We start from the raw sequence: 17,624 nt of genomic DNA on the forward strand, positions 1-17,624 counted from the left end.
ATGACCACAACAATACTCATGCTCAGAATCCTCTAATATCAAGGGGAAAAAAATGTCTCGGCGTGTATCAGCTCCAGGGCTGGTGTTCAACGCAATCCCAATTTTACCGTGACTTATTTAAAGCAAGAAAGCTGGGGCATCGTGTTCTGGGGTCTCAACAAGGTGTGCTCTTTCCATCACACCCCAGTTAAAAGTGCCACGCCCCAGCAAACTTCAAAAGCAGCAGGTTTCTCTTTAAAATGTGGGGGAAGCACGCGCACGCGCAGTGCGGCACGGCGGCTCCACCCTCTTAGCCTCCTCACCACGCATGCGCCTAACTGCCGGTCCCGCTCCTCCCCGCCCCTTTCCCGCCCGGATGTTATATTAGCCCGACCGGATGTTGTTGTGGGTCCGAGAGCCACGTGAGGTTGTGCTACGTCATCACCAGGCACGCGCGGAGGAACATGGCGGCGGCGGGCGTTGTGAGCGGGAAGGTGAGTAACGGCACCGGGTGCTGCGGGTGCTCCTGGCCGGTGGCGGGCGGCTGGCGAGCGGGCGGGCGGGCGGCCGCCGACGGGGCAGGCGAGCCGCGTCGGCTTCAGGGGAGTCCGGCGTGTGACAGCGAAGGGGCTCCGCGGGCTGCGAGCTGCCCCTCCGGGGTGCTGGCTGGGCGAGCGCGGGGTTAGACGGTCCCTGCTCCCAGGCGGTGCAGGCCTGGGCGCTTGTCCCCCCCGGCTCTGCCCCGCAGCGCCGATCCTTTCGGGGACCTCTGAATCCGTCCCTCCCCCTTCCCCCCGTGACTTTCGTTCTTCACGTCTGCCCTTCCGGACTGTAAAAACCTCCTCTTGTAAAAAGCCTTTCGCCACCCTGACTTACTTGGCTCTCTGTCGTCTTTGGGTGAAGGCGTCGAGTCACCATGCAGGGGAGCTGACCAGGGGCTCTGGAGCTCTGTCCTCGGAGCTTGGGGTCCTGTTGGAAAACTACCCTGATGGTTAATGGTTGCGGGCGTCAGGTTGGGAACTGGCGATTGACACCGCGCTGGGCTCATCTAGAAACGCCCTTGTGAAAACATTTTGTTTCCTAGATGTCTCCGGGGGCGTTTCTGTGTGTGGGTGTCTGCCCTGCTGTTGTACAGAGGCTTTGTCAGTGACACCCTCCCAGTGGGCTAGGAACCACCGTTAGGTACGGAGGAGATTAGATTGGCAGTTTACATGCAGAGAGACAGCTTTTGCGAATATAGGGTTTATCTGCTTCATGCTATGCACCTGGCTGCGTTTCCCACTGGCGAGTTATTTCGCAAACGTCAGTGACCGGCTGGTAATGACTCAGAACGCTGAGAACTGTTTACTCGTTGCGGATAGCTTCCGCTGTCCCTTCAGCTCCCCGTAGCGTGTTCGCCTCGCTGCTTTTCACCTCGTTTTGAATTTGGCAGCGTCTGTGCAGTACCAGATTAGATTGTGGAATAACAAATACTGGTCTTACCTTCGGTGTCGATCTGAATCGGGACCTTGGGAAATTGGATAATTGAGGCTTCTCTGTCCTTCTTTATCTGCAGAACGGAAGGGATGCCCGGCATCCTGTATTGGCGTGTTTAGGAATAGACGCAACAGGGGTGCTTATACGTTACGTATTCTTGCTCTTTCGGAAAATAGGTTGGGCATCCTTTTAGGGTTTACTTATATCCTTGCCCTTTAAAATTTTTTTTAGTCTTTTTGTATTTGAGTGCTAGTCATCTCTTGATTCATTACAAATTAGAACGTTACCTTGGTGTTTGGGGCTCGGCTGAGCCAGTCTGGTGCTTTCCAAGATGAGATCTTAACAACTTAAACTACACTTCTTTTCCAGTTTGCATGGATTCTGAAAAGAACCCTCGATAAAGCAATTCCGAGACCTAAGGGGCTCCCCACCTTCTACATTCATTAGTACCGTTCACAGACTGACTTCCCAAGTCTACCTCTTGCCTTTTGTAACTTTGCTTCATCACCTTATTTGACTGAGGTGACCGTTCACGGCTGCTCCGTGGATGTTAACAAAGACACAGAAGATTATTGTGATAAGTTAAATTGGGCAAGACAAGCCCCACCCACACCGAAGGACCAAACGCTAGGCTGCCAGTTCTAATCGTCCGTGTCATTGCTTCTGTCCAGCATGGAGAGAAACTGCAGACGACCCTGCTTTTCTTTGCATCTAAGGTCTGGAAATGATGAAGGAAATTAACCTTTTTTTTTTTTTTTTTCAGAGTAGGAACGAAAGGTAATGATTAAGAGTGTAGAGTCGAGCCAGATTTGTTTTATAAACTAGCCACTTTCTAGTGACTTCAGCCATTCTCTGCTTTTGTTTCCTCTGTAATATGGTACCGGCCTTATGTGGGATTCTAGGGATTAATTACTAAATGCACCCACGTGTGGCCTGCGGGAGTAGATGCTGTGCCGGCATTACTATTTATCTCAGCCCCCTGCAGTGGACAGCTTGGATATGGCAGTCTTAAGCCTAGAGTGTATTATTTTGGTATGGGTGGGAGCTATCTCTTTTTCATTCTTATTTTGGGTATTAAGAAATACCGTAAGTCATAGTTTAGTTATTTTGGTAGAGGGCCTAGCCTTTAACAGCCAAGCTAGCTTTGTAGCCCAAGACATCGTGTTTGGATGCTGAATAAATGTCATTATCCTATGGCACCAATTAAGGAGATAGTCCTAATTGCTTAGGATCAAACCTGGCTTGGCTTCTTGAGTTGTATGACTTTGGGAAAATTACTTAGCTTCCTTGTGCCCATTACCCAGTTTCATAGAGTGGTATAAATATAATTCCAGCATGGAGTTGTTGGTGGATTAAATGAATTAACATTTGTGGGTTTTTTTTTTTTGTTGTTGTTGTTTTTTTTTGTTTGTTTGTTTGTTTTTGAGACAGGGTTTCTCTGTGTAGCCCTGGCTGTCCTGGAACTCACTCTGTAGACCAGGCTGGCCTCAAACTCAGAAATCCACCTGCCTCTGCCTCCTGAGTGCTGGGATTAAAGGCGTGCGCCACCACGCCTGGCATGAATTAACATTTGTAAAACATTTAGAGTAATTCTTGTCATCAAGCATGTGCTTGATAAATATAGGTGTTGTTTAACTACTGTTAAGTAATATTGGTTTTGAATAGTTTATTCATTCTGATGGGTTTCTGTAAAGAAACATAAGGCAGTACAAAAATATGAAGGTAGTATAGTTATGAAATAGAGGGGAACCTATATAATGTTGGGAACTAAATGGTTGGTTTTTTAAGCTTTAGTGAGCTACTATGTGGCAGTGTTTTCTTTCATCCAAAGTAGAGAGAAGCCTGCTCCACTCTTAAAAGACCATAGCCCCCAACAAACTAGTTTGAGTTTAGCTCACAAAGCATGGTTTTCTGTGACTCTTTCCTACTGTGCAATATAAATGTGATTACAGTGGGCCTGTTTCCACTGGTGAAAGGAAAACCAACGTGGAACCAACCCCCAAGCATCCTGCAGTGCGAGCCAGTGCATAGTTGAGTAAACAGAATACCAATAGAGTGCACTGAACTCTCCTCTCGGTGATAGGTTTGCATGTCTTAGGTTTCTATTGCTGGGATGAAACACTGTGACCAAGAGCAGCTTGGGGAGGAAAGGGCTTATGTTTTCTTACAACTCCCAGGTCACAGTCCAGCATTGGAGGAAGTCGGGGCAGGGACCTGCAGTGGAGACCGGAGAGGAAAGCTAACTGCTTGTTCCTCCAGGCTTGCTCAGATTGCTTTCATTAATCAAGAAAATGCCCTACAGGCTTGCCTACAGGGCAGTCTGTAACTTCACCTGAGGGCTTCTCTCTTCAAATGACTGCTTGTGTCAACTTACAGGAAAATCCATCCAGCACAGTGTGCATGGGTTTATTCTTAAATATATTGGCATTTTTCTTGGCAGTTTTTAAAAGTGGGTTGTAGTTTGATTGGCAACCCTGGTTAGTTCTTAGAAGTTAGCTAATTTGCTTTACTATGTATGTATAGAACCATGTTTTCAAAAGGCAACTAAATGGAGTGGTGACATGTTCCTCTGGATAGTGAGATAAGCAGAAACACTGTAACAACTGGTCTGCTTCTGCTGTAACAGTGAGGGGAACTGAGTTCCTGGGATGAAGGAAAGGAAAAAAGATAGCTTGAAAAAGTTTTTGGCATCCTCTGCAGGTTACTGTCTTACTCTGCAAATATTAAGTACATTTGTTCCCAACTATACCAGGCATGGGGGATATGTCACATAGCGGTTGCTCTCAGGGTTTCTAGACACACTTTTCTGAAGAAAGACATAGTTATCCTCTACCTTGTCACAATAAGACACATCATAAGAGCTGGGAGTCGTGCAGTGGGTGCAGTGTGTGGAGTCGGTGGAGTGGGTGGAGTCAGTGGAGTGGGTGGTATTTTAGAGAATTTTTATATTCTGCTGACCTGTAGGTTGACAATTGTCTGTCATGAAGTCAGATTTTGAAACACTTCACCTGCACCTTGCTTAGGTCCTGACATCATAGATACTCAATGAAAAGAACAAGAGACAGAGAAGATGGGGAGGGAATTAGAGTGTGAGAGATGGGCCCCCTAATGCCCACCGTTTTATACTGTAAAATCCTATTGTCCATCTTCAGTCACCCTAGGGCTTTTAGAAAATATAATTCTTTTCTTTGTTTTACAGATTGTTGTCGTTGGTGTGTGTGTGGCTGTGGAGGTTGGAGGAGAGCTGTTTTGGGTGGTTTTCTCTCTTTGCCTTATCTGGGCTTTGGGGACTGGTCTCAGCTGCCAGGCTTGCCTGACAGCTATTGTACCCATTGAGACATCTTGATTGCCTTGTGGTAGTAAAAACAAAGAAACAAGACCCCAAAACTTTTAAAAGAAATGTGTGTGGGCCTGTGAATGGTGTGTATATATGTAAAGGTCAGAGGACAACTTGCTGAGGTCAAGTTTCCAAGATGGAATTCAGGTTGTCAGACTTGGCATCAAGTGCCTTTATCTGTGGGGCCATTTCCCTAGTCCCTGTTCTGTTCATTTTGTTTTGTTTTGAACAACTTGAAACTATTAGGAAATCAGCAATTACCCTGTCAGAATTTGTTTTGAAGACATTTTTTTAGTAACTAGAGTTTATTGCATGAGTTAAAGTTGGCCACATCCATTTTCTTTTAGATATTTTTATAGTCTCGTGAAGTCATTCATGCTTTGGAAAGGTAAAGAAGATTCTTTTTTCATATTTTAATTTTGAGATAAGCCATCACTTTCTTTTTGAATTTTTTTAATGTTTTGATAATATAATATATTTTCCCCTTCTCTTTTTTTTCCTTCTAAACCTTCCCATATATCTTCCCTCTAAATTCACGGCCTCTTTTTTCTTGTTGTTACATAGTATGCGTGTCTCCATTTGCTGAAGCACATTACTCTAGCCTGCTCCGTCTGTTAGTTGTGTGGCTAACCATTTGGTGTTGGAGTGGCTTGTGGGTTTGGTGCAGAGCTGACATCTCCTGAGCTTTCAGTCTCTAGAGCATGTCTGTCGTCCTCCAGCTCACGGCTGTCACTGGTGTCGTTTCTGACAGTCCTGGGAAGTGCAGCCCCACAGCAGATTCCCTGGTCCTTTGGCTCTTACAGTCTTTCTGTTCCTTCTTCCACAGTGATCCCTGAGACGTAGGGGTGTAGATGTATCCACTGGGATTGAGCTCCACACTGCGTTTTGGGTGGTGGTGCTTTTCTGTAGTGGTCTCTGTTGCAAAGAGGAGTTTCCGTGGGAGAGGTGAGGACTACGCTGTGCAAATAAGGACAAATAAATGTTCATAGATTGTTGTTAGGGATTGTGCTGGGTTAGTAACATGGTGGTTATGGGTTCTCCAAGATGGATGACTTTATAGCCCTGGATCGATGGCTAGGTTTCCAGTAGCAGACATGATTTCCTCCCGTTGAGTGGAGAAATACTCTCAAACATTATTTATTTATTTATAAGTCAGGGGGAGTCTCTTGTAGTTTAGGTGGCTTTGAACTTGCTATGCAGCTGAGGATGTCTTTCAAGATCTGATTCCCTCACATCCCAAAACCTGAAACCACAGGAACCATGTGGGGACAGAATCCATAGCTTTGTGTATACTAGGCACTCTTCCAGGGGTATTCTTACTCTAGTAGATTTCCTCGGAGAGTTTTCCCCCTTCTGGGGTCTTCTGTATACTGTGGTTGTTAACTGGGTTCGTTCTTTCTTTATTTAATATATGTAAGTACAGTGTCGCTGTCTTCAGACACCCCAGAAGAGGACATCAGATTTCATTACAGATGGTTGTGAGCCACCATGTGGTTGCTGGGATTTGAACTCAGGACCTTCAGAAGAGCAGTCAGTGCTCTTAACCGCTGAGCCATCTCTCCAGCCCCCGTTAACTGCGTTCTTACAGGACTGTGCCCTTTACATTTTAGTGATGGTGTTTAGCTTACCAAGCGTTTGAATACCAGCTCTATGGTGGGTTCCTTGGATGTAGGGTCGTTACCATGGAGTTTTGCTTCCTTTTATCTCCTTTGTTTACTGATAACCGATCTCATACTAAGTCTTGAACTGAACTGCGGAGCCCAGGGCTGGCGGTGAGACTTTGATCTTCCTGCTCACTTCTCAGTGCTGGAGTCAGTTGTGTCCAACACTGGGTTTTAGATCGAATTGCTTAAAATGTAAATTACGTGTGATTATCACTATGTGTGCAGCATGACCCAGCTGTGTGTGGAGGGCAGATACCGACTCATAGGAGTCACGACTTAAGGTTATCGCCCACCGCGTGAGTCTCTGGGGTTGAACTTGGCCGCAGCTCTTTGTGCTTTTGTACTATAATATATATGTAATTGCCAACATAAGAGAGGCCATCCATTGAGTCATTTTGTAACTCCTCAGACTGCTAGATTATTTTGTTTCACTCATGTCTGACATTGTTTTGTATACTGGTTCCTCATGAAGCCTCAGGCCTGCTTCATTGAGAAGTGCTGCACTTTCTATGTCTCAGGCCCACTCTCAAGAGTCTCCTGCTGGTTCTCCATAAAGTTTCTCTCTGTACCAGCTCTATTCCTGACTCTTCTTCCTTCACCTCCCAAAGTCAAGTCCTACAGTCCTGTTCTCACTTCTACATATCTTCCTGCCACCACTGATGTAGTTGAAGCTGTCACAGATCTGTCCATTTGGGTTACTGCAGCTGTTCATCATTGGCTGTTAAGACAGTCTACTGGCAGCCGGGCGTAGTGGCGCACGCCTTTAATCCCAGCACTCGGGAGGCAGAGGCAGGCGGATTTCTGAGTTCGAGGCCAGCCTGGTCTACAAAGTGAGTTCCAGGACAGCCAGGGCTATACAGAGAAACCCTGTCTCGAAAAACCAAAAAAAAAAAAAAAAAAAGACAGTCTACTGGCTTAGAAAGGGGAAGGCTGACTGTAGACGTTCTCCTGTTAGAACTTCAGTGGATTTTCTTTGTCTTCAGGATAAACTTCAAATTTCTAAATTCCTTAGCCAGAGTTGAAGAAATAACTGTAAATGTCACCTCACTCCTTAAACTGTGAAGATGAGGCCCTTGTCAGATGTAAGTCAGGTGGAGTGGAGTGGGCAGTGGGCTGAAGAGTCTGACAGGCTTGTACTCTTTTGAAAGGTTGGCAGAAATTGTTTGTGGAGGAGGGATAATAGAGTGTTTGAGATATAGTAGTCACATAGAAACCACTCAAGATTTTCAGGGAACAGGAAGACTCAGAGAGGGCACAGGCAGAAAGATTGCGTGTGGGTGTCTGGAGGTGTAGTGTCACTGTAGTAGAGGTGAAGGGTAGAGTCCAGAGGAATTTAAACTGTTAAGCTGTAATCAGATGCACTGGTTATCTATTACACACATTACACAGATAACTAGAGCAGGCTGGCAGCATGCATGTGAGCAAGGACTCCAGACATGATGAGGGGCGGGGTCATGGAAAGGCTGGCAGATTATAATACAGAGTCAGGATGGTGAAAAGCTTTCAGGGTAATTAACTGGCTGGGATGTCTGATAGCCTGGCAATATGAAGAGCAGGTTCCTGCAGAGCAGAACGGTTTTAAGATGAACATGCAAGTGGAGATAGCAATTAGGTGCTTAGATGTTTAGTTGTGGAGCACAGCAGCATATCTGAACTCATGTGGCTTTTCTTGGGCAAACTCTCAGTATCTAAAAGCCTAAATTGTTTTCTGTAAGATAAATAGCTTTTAAATAAACTGAATTTTTGAAGCCTTCTTTGATTTTGAATTACTTTATGAAATTCACATAGTTGTTAAAGTGGGTATAATGAAGTAGCTATTGAGTTTCAATATTTGGAGAGATTTAGGGCAAGGACTTTACCTTAAGCTTACTATTGAGTATTTTAGTTGACTGCTTTTCATTTATCCTTAGTTTTTGGAACTAGTTGGTGGTACTATAATAGCTCAGTTTGACATCAGTATAGAAACTATAGGAGCCCACCACTGGGCTGCGCATGATCTCTTCTTTGTCAGGAGCATGACTTTAGATTCAGTAATGCAAAAGTGCATCTCTTTCTGTCTGCCACATTGAGTTTGCCGCAATGTCTCATTTTTGCTCGTTAACATTTATTGTTAAAATCGAGGTCAGCAAATTTGCTATAAATCATTCTCTATAGCCCCTCAGAGGTCTTTAATAAATTATTATTATCATCCTTTCCTCAGCCTCCTTTGAGGCAATAGCAGTTCATGAAAAACCAGGGTTAGCCTTGAACTCCTTATAAGGCTGTGGATGACCTTAAACTCTTTAAGCCTCTGCTTCAGCCTCCCAAGTGCTGAGATTATAGGCCTGGTTTCAGAGTTATTTTAATAAGTTATCTGGTTTAGTTCCTTTGCTAAAGGCTATTGATGTTAGTAGCACATCATTAGTGCACATGCCATTTCATATGTACGAATGGAAGCCAGAAGATAGCTCAGCTCTCCACAGATCTGGGGCTCCAGCTTGGGTCCTGAGGCTGCATGCTTTATCTGCTGAGCTTCTCACTAGCCCCACCTTAGCAAACACTGTTGGACCTCCTGCCATCCTTCTGGCCTGGAATGCAGACATTTGCCTACTCCTTTCTCCTGAGTCTACGATTAAAGGCATATACTACCGTCCCTGGTCATTTTTAAATATTTATTTTAATTTTTTGCATGTAATCTGTGCAACTTGTCATGCTTTTTTTGTAATACCTGCATAAGAGAAAAGCTGTGTAAATTGAAGATATGCTGTATTGTTTAGGGATAGTAAGAAAAATGTGTATGCATATATACAGATGCTTTTTTGTACTAAATACTTTTTTATTGTTCTTTTTTAAATTATTATTATTTTCTTTATTTACATTTCAAATGCTATCCCAAAAGTTCCCAATACCCCACCCCCACCCCTGCTCCCCTACCCACCCACTCCCACTACTTGGCCCTGGCCTTCCCCTGTGCTGGGTCATATAAAGTTTNCAAGACCAAGGGGCCTCTCTTCCCAATGATGGCTGATTAGGCCATCTTCTGCTACATATGCAGCTAGAGATTCGAGCTCAGGGGGTACTGGTTAGTTCATATTGTTGTTACTAAATACTTTTTAATCTGGTTGAGTTCAGAGGTGTACTGACTAATTTTGTGTCAACTTGACACAGGCTGGAGTTATCACAAAGAAAGGAGCTTTAGTTGGGGAAATGCCTCCATGAGTTCCAGCTGTAAGGCATTTTCTCAATTAGTGATCAAGGGGGGAGGGCCCCTTGTGGGTGGTGCCATCTCTGAGTTGGTAGTCTTGGTTCTATAAGAGAGCAGGCTGAGCAAGCCAGGGGAAGCAAGCCAGTAAGGAACATCCCTCCATGGCTTCTGCATCAGCTCCTGCTTTCTGACCTGCTTGAGTTCCAGTCCTGCATCCTTTGGTGGTCAAAAGCAGTATGGAAATGTAAGCCAAATAAATCCTTTCCTCCCCAACTTGCTTCTTGGTCATGATGTTTGTGCAGGAATAGAAACCCTGACTAAGACAAGAGGATATAGAATGTATACAGAGTTGGGGATTTCATAAAATTTAGTAGTTCATGCAAATCAGTCACTTTCTATTTGCCTTTTCAGGCAGACTTAACTAATTTCTAGAAGTTAAAGTTATACCTTTAAAATTAGAAAAATTAACATGACTGTCTTCTACATACAGTAAAATATAGTTTAGAATTTTGAGTTTTGTGGCATGTAATTTTCTCTCAAAAAGGTACTGAAGAGGAACAGGGCATGGCGGTGTGTACCTGTGACTTCAGCTCTGGAGGCAGAGGCAGTTTTATCCATGTACTGTGATTAACAGTTTTGCTGGGTATAGCAGACTGGACTGGCATGTGTGGTCTCAAAGTCTGTAGCTCTGCCCAGGCTCTTCTGGGATTTAATGTCTCCACAGAGAAATGAGGTCTATAATTCTAATGGACTACATTTATATCTTCCTTAGTCTTTCCCCCTGACAGCTTTTGATTAGTTTGGGCGGGAGAGGAGGGACTTGCTTTCTCTATCTGGTGTTCTGTATGCTTCCTGTACCTTGATAGGCATATCCTTCAGTTTGGGGAAATTTTCTTGAAAATGATTTTTGTGCTTTTGACCTACCTTTCTTCCTTTTCCTTTTCCCTTTCCTTTTCCTTTTCCTTTCTTTTTTTTTTCTAGACAGGGTTTCTCTGTGCAGCCCTGGCTGTCCTGGAACTCCCTCTGTAGACCAGGCTGGCCTCAGACTCAGAGATCTGCCTTCCTCTGCCTCCAAGGTGCTAGAATTAAAGGCACCTGGCCTCCTCCTTATTATTTTTACATCTGCTCTTTTCATAGTGTTCCAGGGTTCCTGGAATTTTGTGCCTGGAGCTTTCTAGATGTAACATTTGCTTTGCCTGAGGTGTCATTTCTTTTTCTTTTCTTTCTTTCTTTTTTTTTTTTAAAGATTTATTTATTTATTATATGTAAGTACACTGTAAATGTCCTCAGACACTCCAGAAGAGGGCGTCAGATCTTGTTATGAATGGTTGTGAGCCACCATGTGGTTGCTGGGATTTGAACTCCAGACCTTTGGAAGAGCAGTTGGGTGCTCTTACCCACTGAGCCATCTCACCAGCCCCTGAGGTGTCATTTCTTGTCTTGTGTTTTCCATGCCTGAGCTTCTGACCTTCATCTCTCCTGGTGATGAGGCTTGTCTCTGTGGTTCCTGAGAGATCTTAAAGTGTTGATTTCCAGATTTCCCTCAATTGTTTTTTTTTTTTTTTTTTTTTTTTTTTTTTTTTATTGATTCTGTTTCCACATTCAGGTCTTGAACGGTTTGATTCATTTCGTTTACTGTTCGTGTTTTCGTAGATTTCTTTAAAGGAGTTATTCATTTCCTCATAAAGGCTGCTTTAAGGTATTTGTCTTGTGCTTCAGCTACGTTGGAATACTCAGGGCCTGCTGTGGTAAGGTTGCTGGGCTGTAGTGGAGGCCTACTGTCCTGGCTGTTACTGATTGTGTTGTTATCCTGGCATCTGGGATTGGGAAGATAATAATTTTAGGTGCTAACGTCTGGTCTTGCCTTTGGGGGTGGCGTGTCTTGTTTCTTGGTTTCTGTTTTGTTTGTTTTCCTGTTTCTTTAATGTGGTGGCTGTATGTTGCCTGGTAGGCAATTATTTTGGGGTCCTGATGGGTGTGGGCACTGGGGGTTCCAGGTAAAATGTGTTTCTGGGTACTGAGAGCTAGGAATGGAATAGCTGAGGCAGCTGCTGATGGGATTCACAGGAGAGAGGAAAGCAGGGTGTTCCACCAGGATCTGCTTAGTCCCCTGGGAATGGGGGCAGAGAATGAGGAGAGGGCACAGCAGGTCTGCCACAGTTAGGGATGGAGCTAGAAGATTGAATTTAGAGGAATGGAGAGTGAGGTGAAGAGCTGCAGATAGACTGCTTCCTTGGTCAGAGAGTGCCTGTTGGAGATGGGGGATGGGACAAAGCAGTGGGTGGGGGACTGTGTGTTCCACGGGAGATAGGGGCAGGGGAAACCTCCCGTCTTATTCTCTGTAAGTTATAAAACCACAGCAACGTGATCTTTTGTGAGACCATGCCACTATTGGCATAAAGCACCTACCTGTTCCTTATATCTTATTGGTTGATCTTTTGGACATTTTCATGTAGATTTTTAGTTTGAACTCAGTGTTTTCCTTAAAGTATTAAAATATTGTTATTGGTGTTGTGTGTGGCTGGAAATAAACCCAGGGCTTTGTGCCTGCTAGCAAGCATTATGTGATTGGTGGTTATCCCAGTTTCAACTGGGATAGATGATTTTATTTTATACATTAGGCACATAGCATTTAGAGATGAATAAGAATGTGGGGAATGCCAGGGCCAGGAAGCGGGAGTGGGTGGGTTGAAGAAAGTATCTAATAAAAAAGTTGTTTAAAAAAAAGAATAAAGCTTTATACAGTATTCCAGCAAAAAAAAAAAATTTGATTTTTACCAATCTGAAAAAGAAATATTCATGTGTATTGAAGCAAATTTCCTTCTAATTTTTTTTTATTATGTGTGAAGCTTCCTGAAGTCTGTGTGGAATGTTTTAATACAGGTTGAACATTTCTAATTTGAAAATCCAGAATCTGTAATGTTCTCAAATCTAAAATATTTTCAGTTCTGAGTTGACACTAGAAATAGAAATTCCCACACCTTAACTTCGTCCGACGTTTTGTAGTCAAGGTACTCTAAGCCTATAGAGTCCGTTGTCTTCAGACTATATATATAAGGCGTATGAAACAAGTCAGGGTACTCTAAGCCTATAGTGTCCGTTGTCTTCAGACTGTATATATAAGGCATATATGAAACAAGTCAAGGTACTTTAAGCCTTTAGCGTCTATTGTCTTCAGACTGTACATATAAGGCATATATGATACGCAGAAGAATTTTGTGTTTGGGTTTGGCCCTGTTTCTAAACTATATAAGTACATAGTCAGGAATCTGAAAGACTTCTGTTCCATCAACCTGTGATACATTTGTATATGGGGTAATGAGACACTTGAACAGTATTATAGGAAAACACCTTGGGAAATGGAGAGATGGCTCAACAGTTAGACCCCGGCTGCTCTCCTGAAGGATTCAAGCTCAGTCCCCAGTTTCCACATGGTTCACAGTTGTCTGACTCTCCAGTTCCAGAGGATGTGATGCCATCTTCTGGCCTCCACAGGAACCAGGCCTGCAAATGGTGATTAGACATTACATGTAAGCAAAACATGCATATGCATAAAACATTGAAAAAGTCAAAAAAGAACACATCTCAGTTATTTTTAAGAAATTTTGAAATAAAAAGTGTGACTCGAGCTGGGGCTTACTTAGTAAAGTACTTGCCATGTACACGTGAGTTCAGATCTCCAGCTCCCATGGAGACCTGCCATTTCAGCTCTGAGAAGGGAGACACATGTGCATGATACACACATGCACGCAAACATACACATGTGAAAGGGAAGTCACATGATGATCTTGTTTTTTTTTGCTGTTTCAGATTATATATGAACAAGAAGGGGTATATATTCACTCATCTTGCGGAAAGGCAAATGACCAAGACAGCTTAATTTCAGGAATATTGCGTGTTTTAGAAAAGGTGAGTTTCTGGTAAAATGATTTATTTAATAATAGTTCATGATGGTGATTCTCTTCAGGGCTTTGGAGAAGAGTCTGAATTTTATATGTAAGATTACTGGCTTATATGTAATTATTATATGTAATTTTATATGTAAGATTACTGGCTTATATGTAATTATATGTAAGATTACTGGCTTAGATTTTTTTCTAAACCTACTTTATTTAGGGCTCTAGAATGCTTCAGCCTCTCCTCTAGCCCATTGAGAGGTAGGGGAAAAGAAAGGTTTATAGGAAAAGGGGGTTATGGACCTGTTTAGAAGTTTTTGGGGGCAATTCCAGTCTTCATTGTCAGGATATCAGCAGTCCAGTCCAATAGCAAACACTCAGCACGAATCAGTAGCAGTGGCTTGATAGGCTGGATCCAGTAGAAACCACAGACTTCACCAAATTGTCTAGAGACAAGAATTGGTTGGAATACCAAAAGAACCCTCTCAAGTGTCTGTTCCAGCAAAACATTGTATGCTCTCTCACATGTCTGCTTCAGCAAAACATCCTCTCACAAGACACCTGCCAGAAAAACATCGCGTGACACAACTGAGTTTTCAAAGAATCCAGAAATTTCTACTTCATAGTGTATAGTTGAACAGTTGTTGTAAATTTAACATTGAGATAGTGCTAGATACAAAATACCTTAGGTGATGAAAACCATGAATTATTTTAAATGTGTATGTAAAGCTGGGCACTTGGAGACGGAGGCAGGGGGATTCTAGTGGTTTTGAGGTCAGCTTGGTCTGTGTAGCGAGTTCCAGGAGAGCCTGGGCACCAGAGATATCTTGTCTCAGCAGAGAAGAGGGTAATGTAAACATTATAGTAGTACAAGGTTTTCATAATGGAAAATAATTAGAATTAAATTTCCATAATTGTTAAATAATGATAATGTTAGCATGTGTAAAATACTAATATTTAAGGACCTAAATTTTTATTTTGCATTTAGAAGTAAAAAATGGATTAAGAATATAGTATATTGATGAATTAAAAATATAATTCATGGTTTCTTTCATCAGGATGCTCAAGTTTTCTTGATGAATTCGAACTATATTTTCTGATTTCTTTCTGTAGGATGCTGAAGTAATAGTGGACTGGAGACCATTGGATGATGCATTAGATTCTTCTAGTATTCTGTGTGCTGGAAAGGTATTTACAAAATACCGCTTAGAGAATGCTATATGTTTTCTTTGTGTGTGTGTATATGTAAGTATGTAGACATGCACGTGTCTTATATACCACCTTGCTCTACTGCCTTCACCTGTGTAGGCTTAAGTCTTTTAAAACCTACTTTTATTTTAATAAGGGTTCTTAAACACTGTCTTCTAGCCCACCACCCACCAGAGGTAGTGGGAAAGAACGGTTATTAGGATGCCGGGAAGTTCTTTGGAGCTAACTTCATCTTCACTGTCAGGCTATACACCATCAGTTCAGTCCAGTAGAGTCAGGCTAGCAAACACAAATCTGCAGCAGGGGCCTGCCCCAGCAGAGACAGCCAGGCCTCAGTCAGCAAGGCAGCAAGTCGACCAGGACCAGCAGGGATGCCAGGCGTTCTCTGCTGTGCCTTTCTCAACTCGGTGAAGATGAGAGGCCAATGAGTTGCAAGGCTAGCTATGCAAGCCCCCATCACTGTCTGTTGGGTCGTATTCTCTCCAAACATTACCTGTCCATAACAGGTCTTGCTTCAGCAAAACACCATGTGAGTCTGTACCAGCTCATGCCACTCTGTCACTCAGCCTGAGTCTGCAGAAATGGCAAGAAGCTATCTGACCTGGGCTGGAGAGATGGCTCAGTGGGTAAGAGCACTGGGTGCTCTTCCAGAGGTCCTGAGTTCAATTCCCAGCAACCACGTGGTGGCTCACAACCATCTGTAATGAGATCTGATGCCCTCTTCTGGTGTGTCTGAAGTCAGCTACAGTGTACTTAACATACATAAAATAAATAAATCTCTTAAAAAAAAAAAAAAAGCTATCGGACCACCACAAGAAGTTTTTTGGTGTGTTTTTTTTCTATGAAGCCACGACAAAGCATACAAATAACCATCCAATGTCATCTTCCGTCTGTTGGTTTTTCTTAGTCTCATGTGATTCCTTTAGCAAAACATCCTTTACTTGTGTCTGCTTTAGTGAAATGTTCCTTCTCATGTCTCCTTGAACTTTACCTATTTGTCTACTTCAGCAAAATGTGCCTTGACATAACTTTCTAAAATCCCCATCTCCCCGCCCGCTTTGTGCTGGTGCTCTTCCTCCCTACAGTAGATCTGTTTTCTGTGGGTGTCACTTAGTTTTCCCTTCCCTTCTACCACCTAAGATTCATGCACACGTGCATGCATGCACATGCACACACAAATAAATGTTGGCGTGATGTTTTTATGCACTACGCAAAGATTGGCTCTGCCTTATACAAATGCTGGATTTTGAATGGGCAGAGATCTGATTGCAGGCTGGACTTGGGTATTGTTAAGTGTCACCCGTCTCAGTGTTTTGTAAACATTCCCTCTTTCACCTTCTGATTTGGTGTATTACAAAGCTGATGGCCTATATCAAAGGCAGGAAGTAGAAGGTTGGACTTTGAAGCAGAGAGAGAACTCTGTGAAGGAGGAGCCGGGGGATTTGCCAGAGAGACAGAGAAGAAGCAGACTGGGACTAAGGAGTGGTAATTTAACAAAACGCGTGGCAGAATTAGAATAGAATAAATGGGTTAATAAGTTACAAGCTATTTGGGAACAAGCCTAGCTATAAAGCTTAGACATTGGACATAAATATGTCTCCAGGTTGTAATTCCGGAGTTGGCGATCCCTAAGAAAGTCCTGTAACACAAATATACAAATTTAGGTTCCATAAATGAGAGAAAATATGCAAGATTTGGATTAGGGCACATTTTAACTTTATCTGTAAAGAACTGATATCTAAGTACGATCACATTTACTTTTTTATTTTAACGGGCACATACACATAACCTGCAGATTACAGATATACAGTAGCAGGTAGCAATACCTGCTAGTCTGCCTATAGGTATTAGTAATTAGTGTGCTATTGTGGTTTTGATTCTTTTGTTTTTCTAATGAGTAACATGGGGCCTCTTTACATAATATTACATGTGTATGTTCATTGGATAGATAGCTGCTCTTAAGTGCTTTTGCCATTTGTCTTTTTTAAAACTCTTGCTGATGTAGAACTTAAACCATATTAGCTAGGCTGGACTTGAACTCACTGACATCTTTTTGAGTGCTGGGATTAAAGGCCTACACCACCACTGTGCCCAGCCTTAGCCTAGATTATTTGTCCATCATCCATTCATCTATCATCCATCTATCCATCCAAGGACACATCTGAACCATTGCTCTCGGTGCCATGCCACAGTTACCCCGAGGATTCTGTTTCTTCTTTCCCTCACTGTCCTATATACCATACCTACTTGTTTTGGTTTATTTCTTTGCTTTTGAGATGATTCAGTGTTTGCTGAGACAAGAGGTGTGGGAGCAAAGGGATGTCCTTTAAGGACAGTTTATTATTCTTGGTTATGTATATCTGCATCTGTGTATGGGTATTTGTACATGAGTTGGTTCCCTCAGAGTGCAGGGGTGTGACTCCTTTGGAGCAGGAGTTACAGAAGGTTGTGGTCCTCCTGACCTGGGCTTGAACTCATGTCGGGTCTTCTCTGAGACCAGTGAGCACTCCACTGCAGCCTGCAGCCTCCACTGCTGGGCCGCGCCTGCAGCCCTGAGATCTCCTCCTTCCTCACACTTGTGCTTATTGTGAGCTAATCGCCTTTCTGCTTAACAGATTTGATTTGAAAACAAAATTCACTTCAGATTCTTTTTGAGTTTAATTTTCTAGATCTCTAGGTTTAATTTTCTTTATTGTTTCTAATCTCTAGGTTTATTTTCTTTTCTTTATTGATGTTGAGTCTAGTGCAGTTTTGATTCAGAATGTATTTTTTAATATAATTTTTATGATTATCTTTATTTCTAGTCTTCAAGGTACTCTGAGTAATAGACCTTTGCGAACATTTTCTAGATGTTTGGTGTGCTTTTATAATATGTAAAT

At 42.9% G+C, this 17,624-nt stretch overlaps 1 protein-coding gene across 2 annotated transcripts in view; it reads left to right on the plus strand.

The window, feature by feature from the left end:
- Positions 1–369: 369 nt before the first annotated feature.
- The window catches only part of Tbc1d15 (TBC1 domain family member 15), a 56,842-nt gene continuing 39,587 nt past the window's right edge, over positions 370–17,624 (plus strand). Inside the window, exons 1-3 of one of the 2 annotated variants that reach the window (XM_021205855.1) lie at positions 370–473; positions 13,451–13,549; positions 14,650–14,724. In XM_021205855.1, the coding sequence (XP_021061514.1) occupies positions 444–473; positions 13,451–13,549; positions 14,650–14,724 (204 nt within the window). In that variant the 5' untranslated portion in view covers positions 370–443. The remainder of the gene's footprint in view (positions 474–13,450; positions 13,550–14,649; positions 14,725–17,624) is intronic. The other variant, XM_021205854.2, reaches the window with a different exon arrangement.

The sequence above is a fragment of the Mus pahari genome, chromosome 9 (genome assembly GCF_900095145.1).
Source record: "Mus pahari chromosome 9, PAHARI_EIJ_v1.1, whole genome shotgun sequence".
In the NCBI taxonomy this organism is placed as follows: Eukaryota; Metazoa; Chordata; class Mammalia; order Rodentia; family Muridae; genus Mus; species Mus pahari.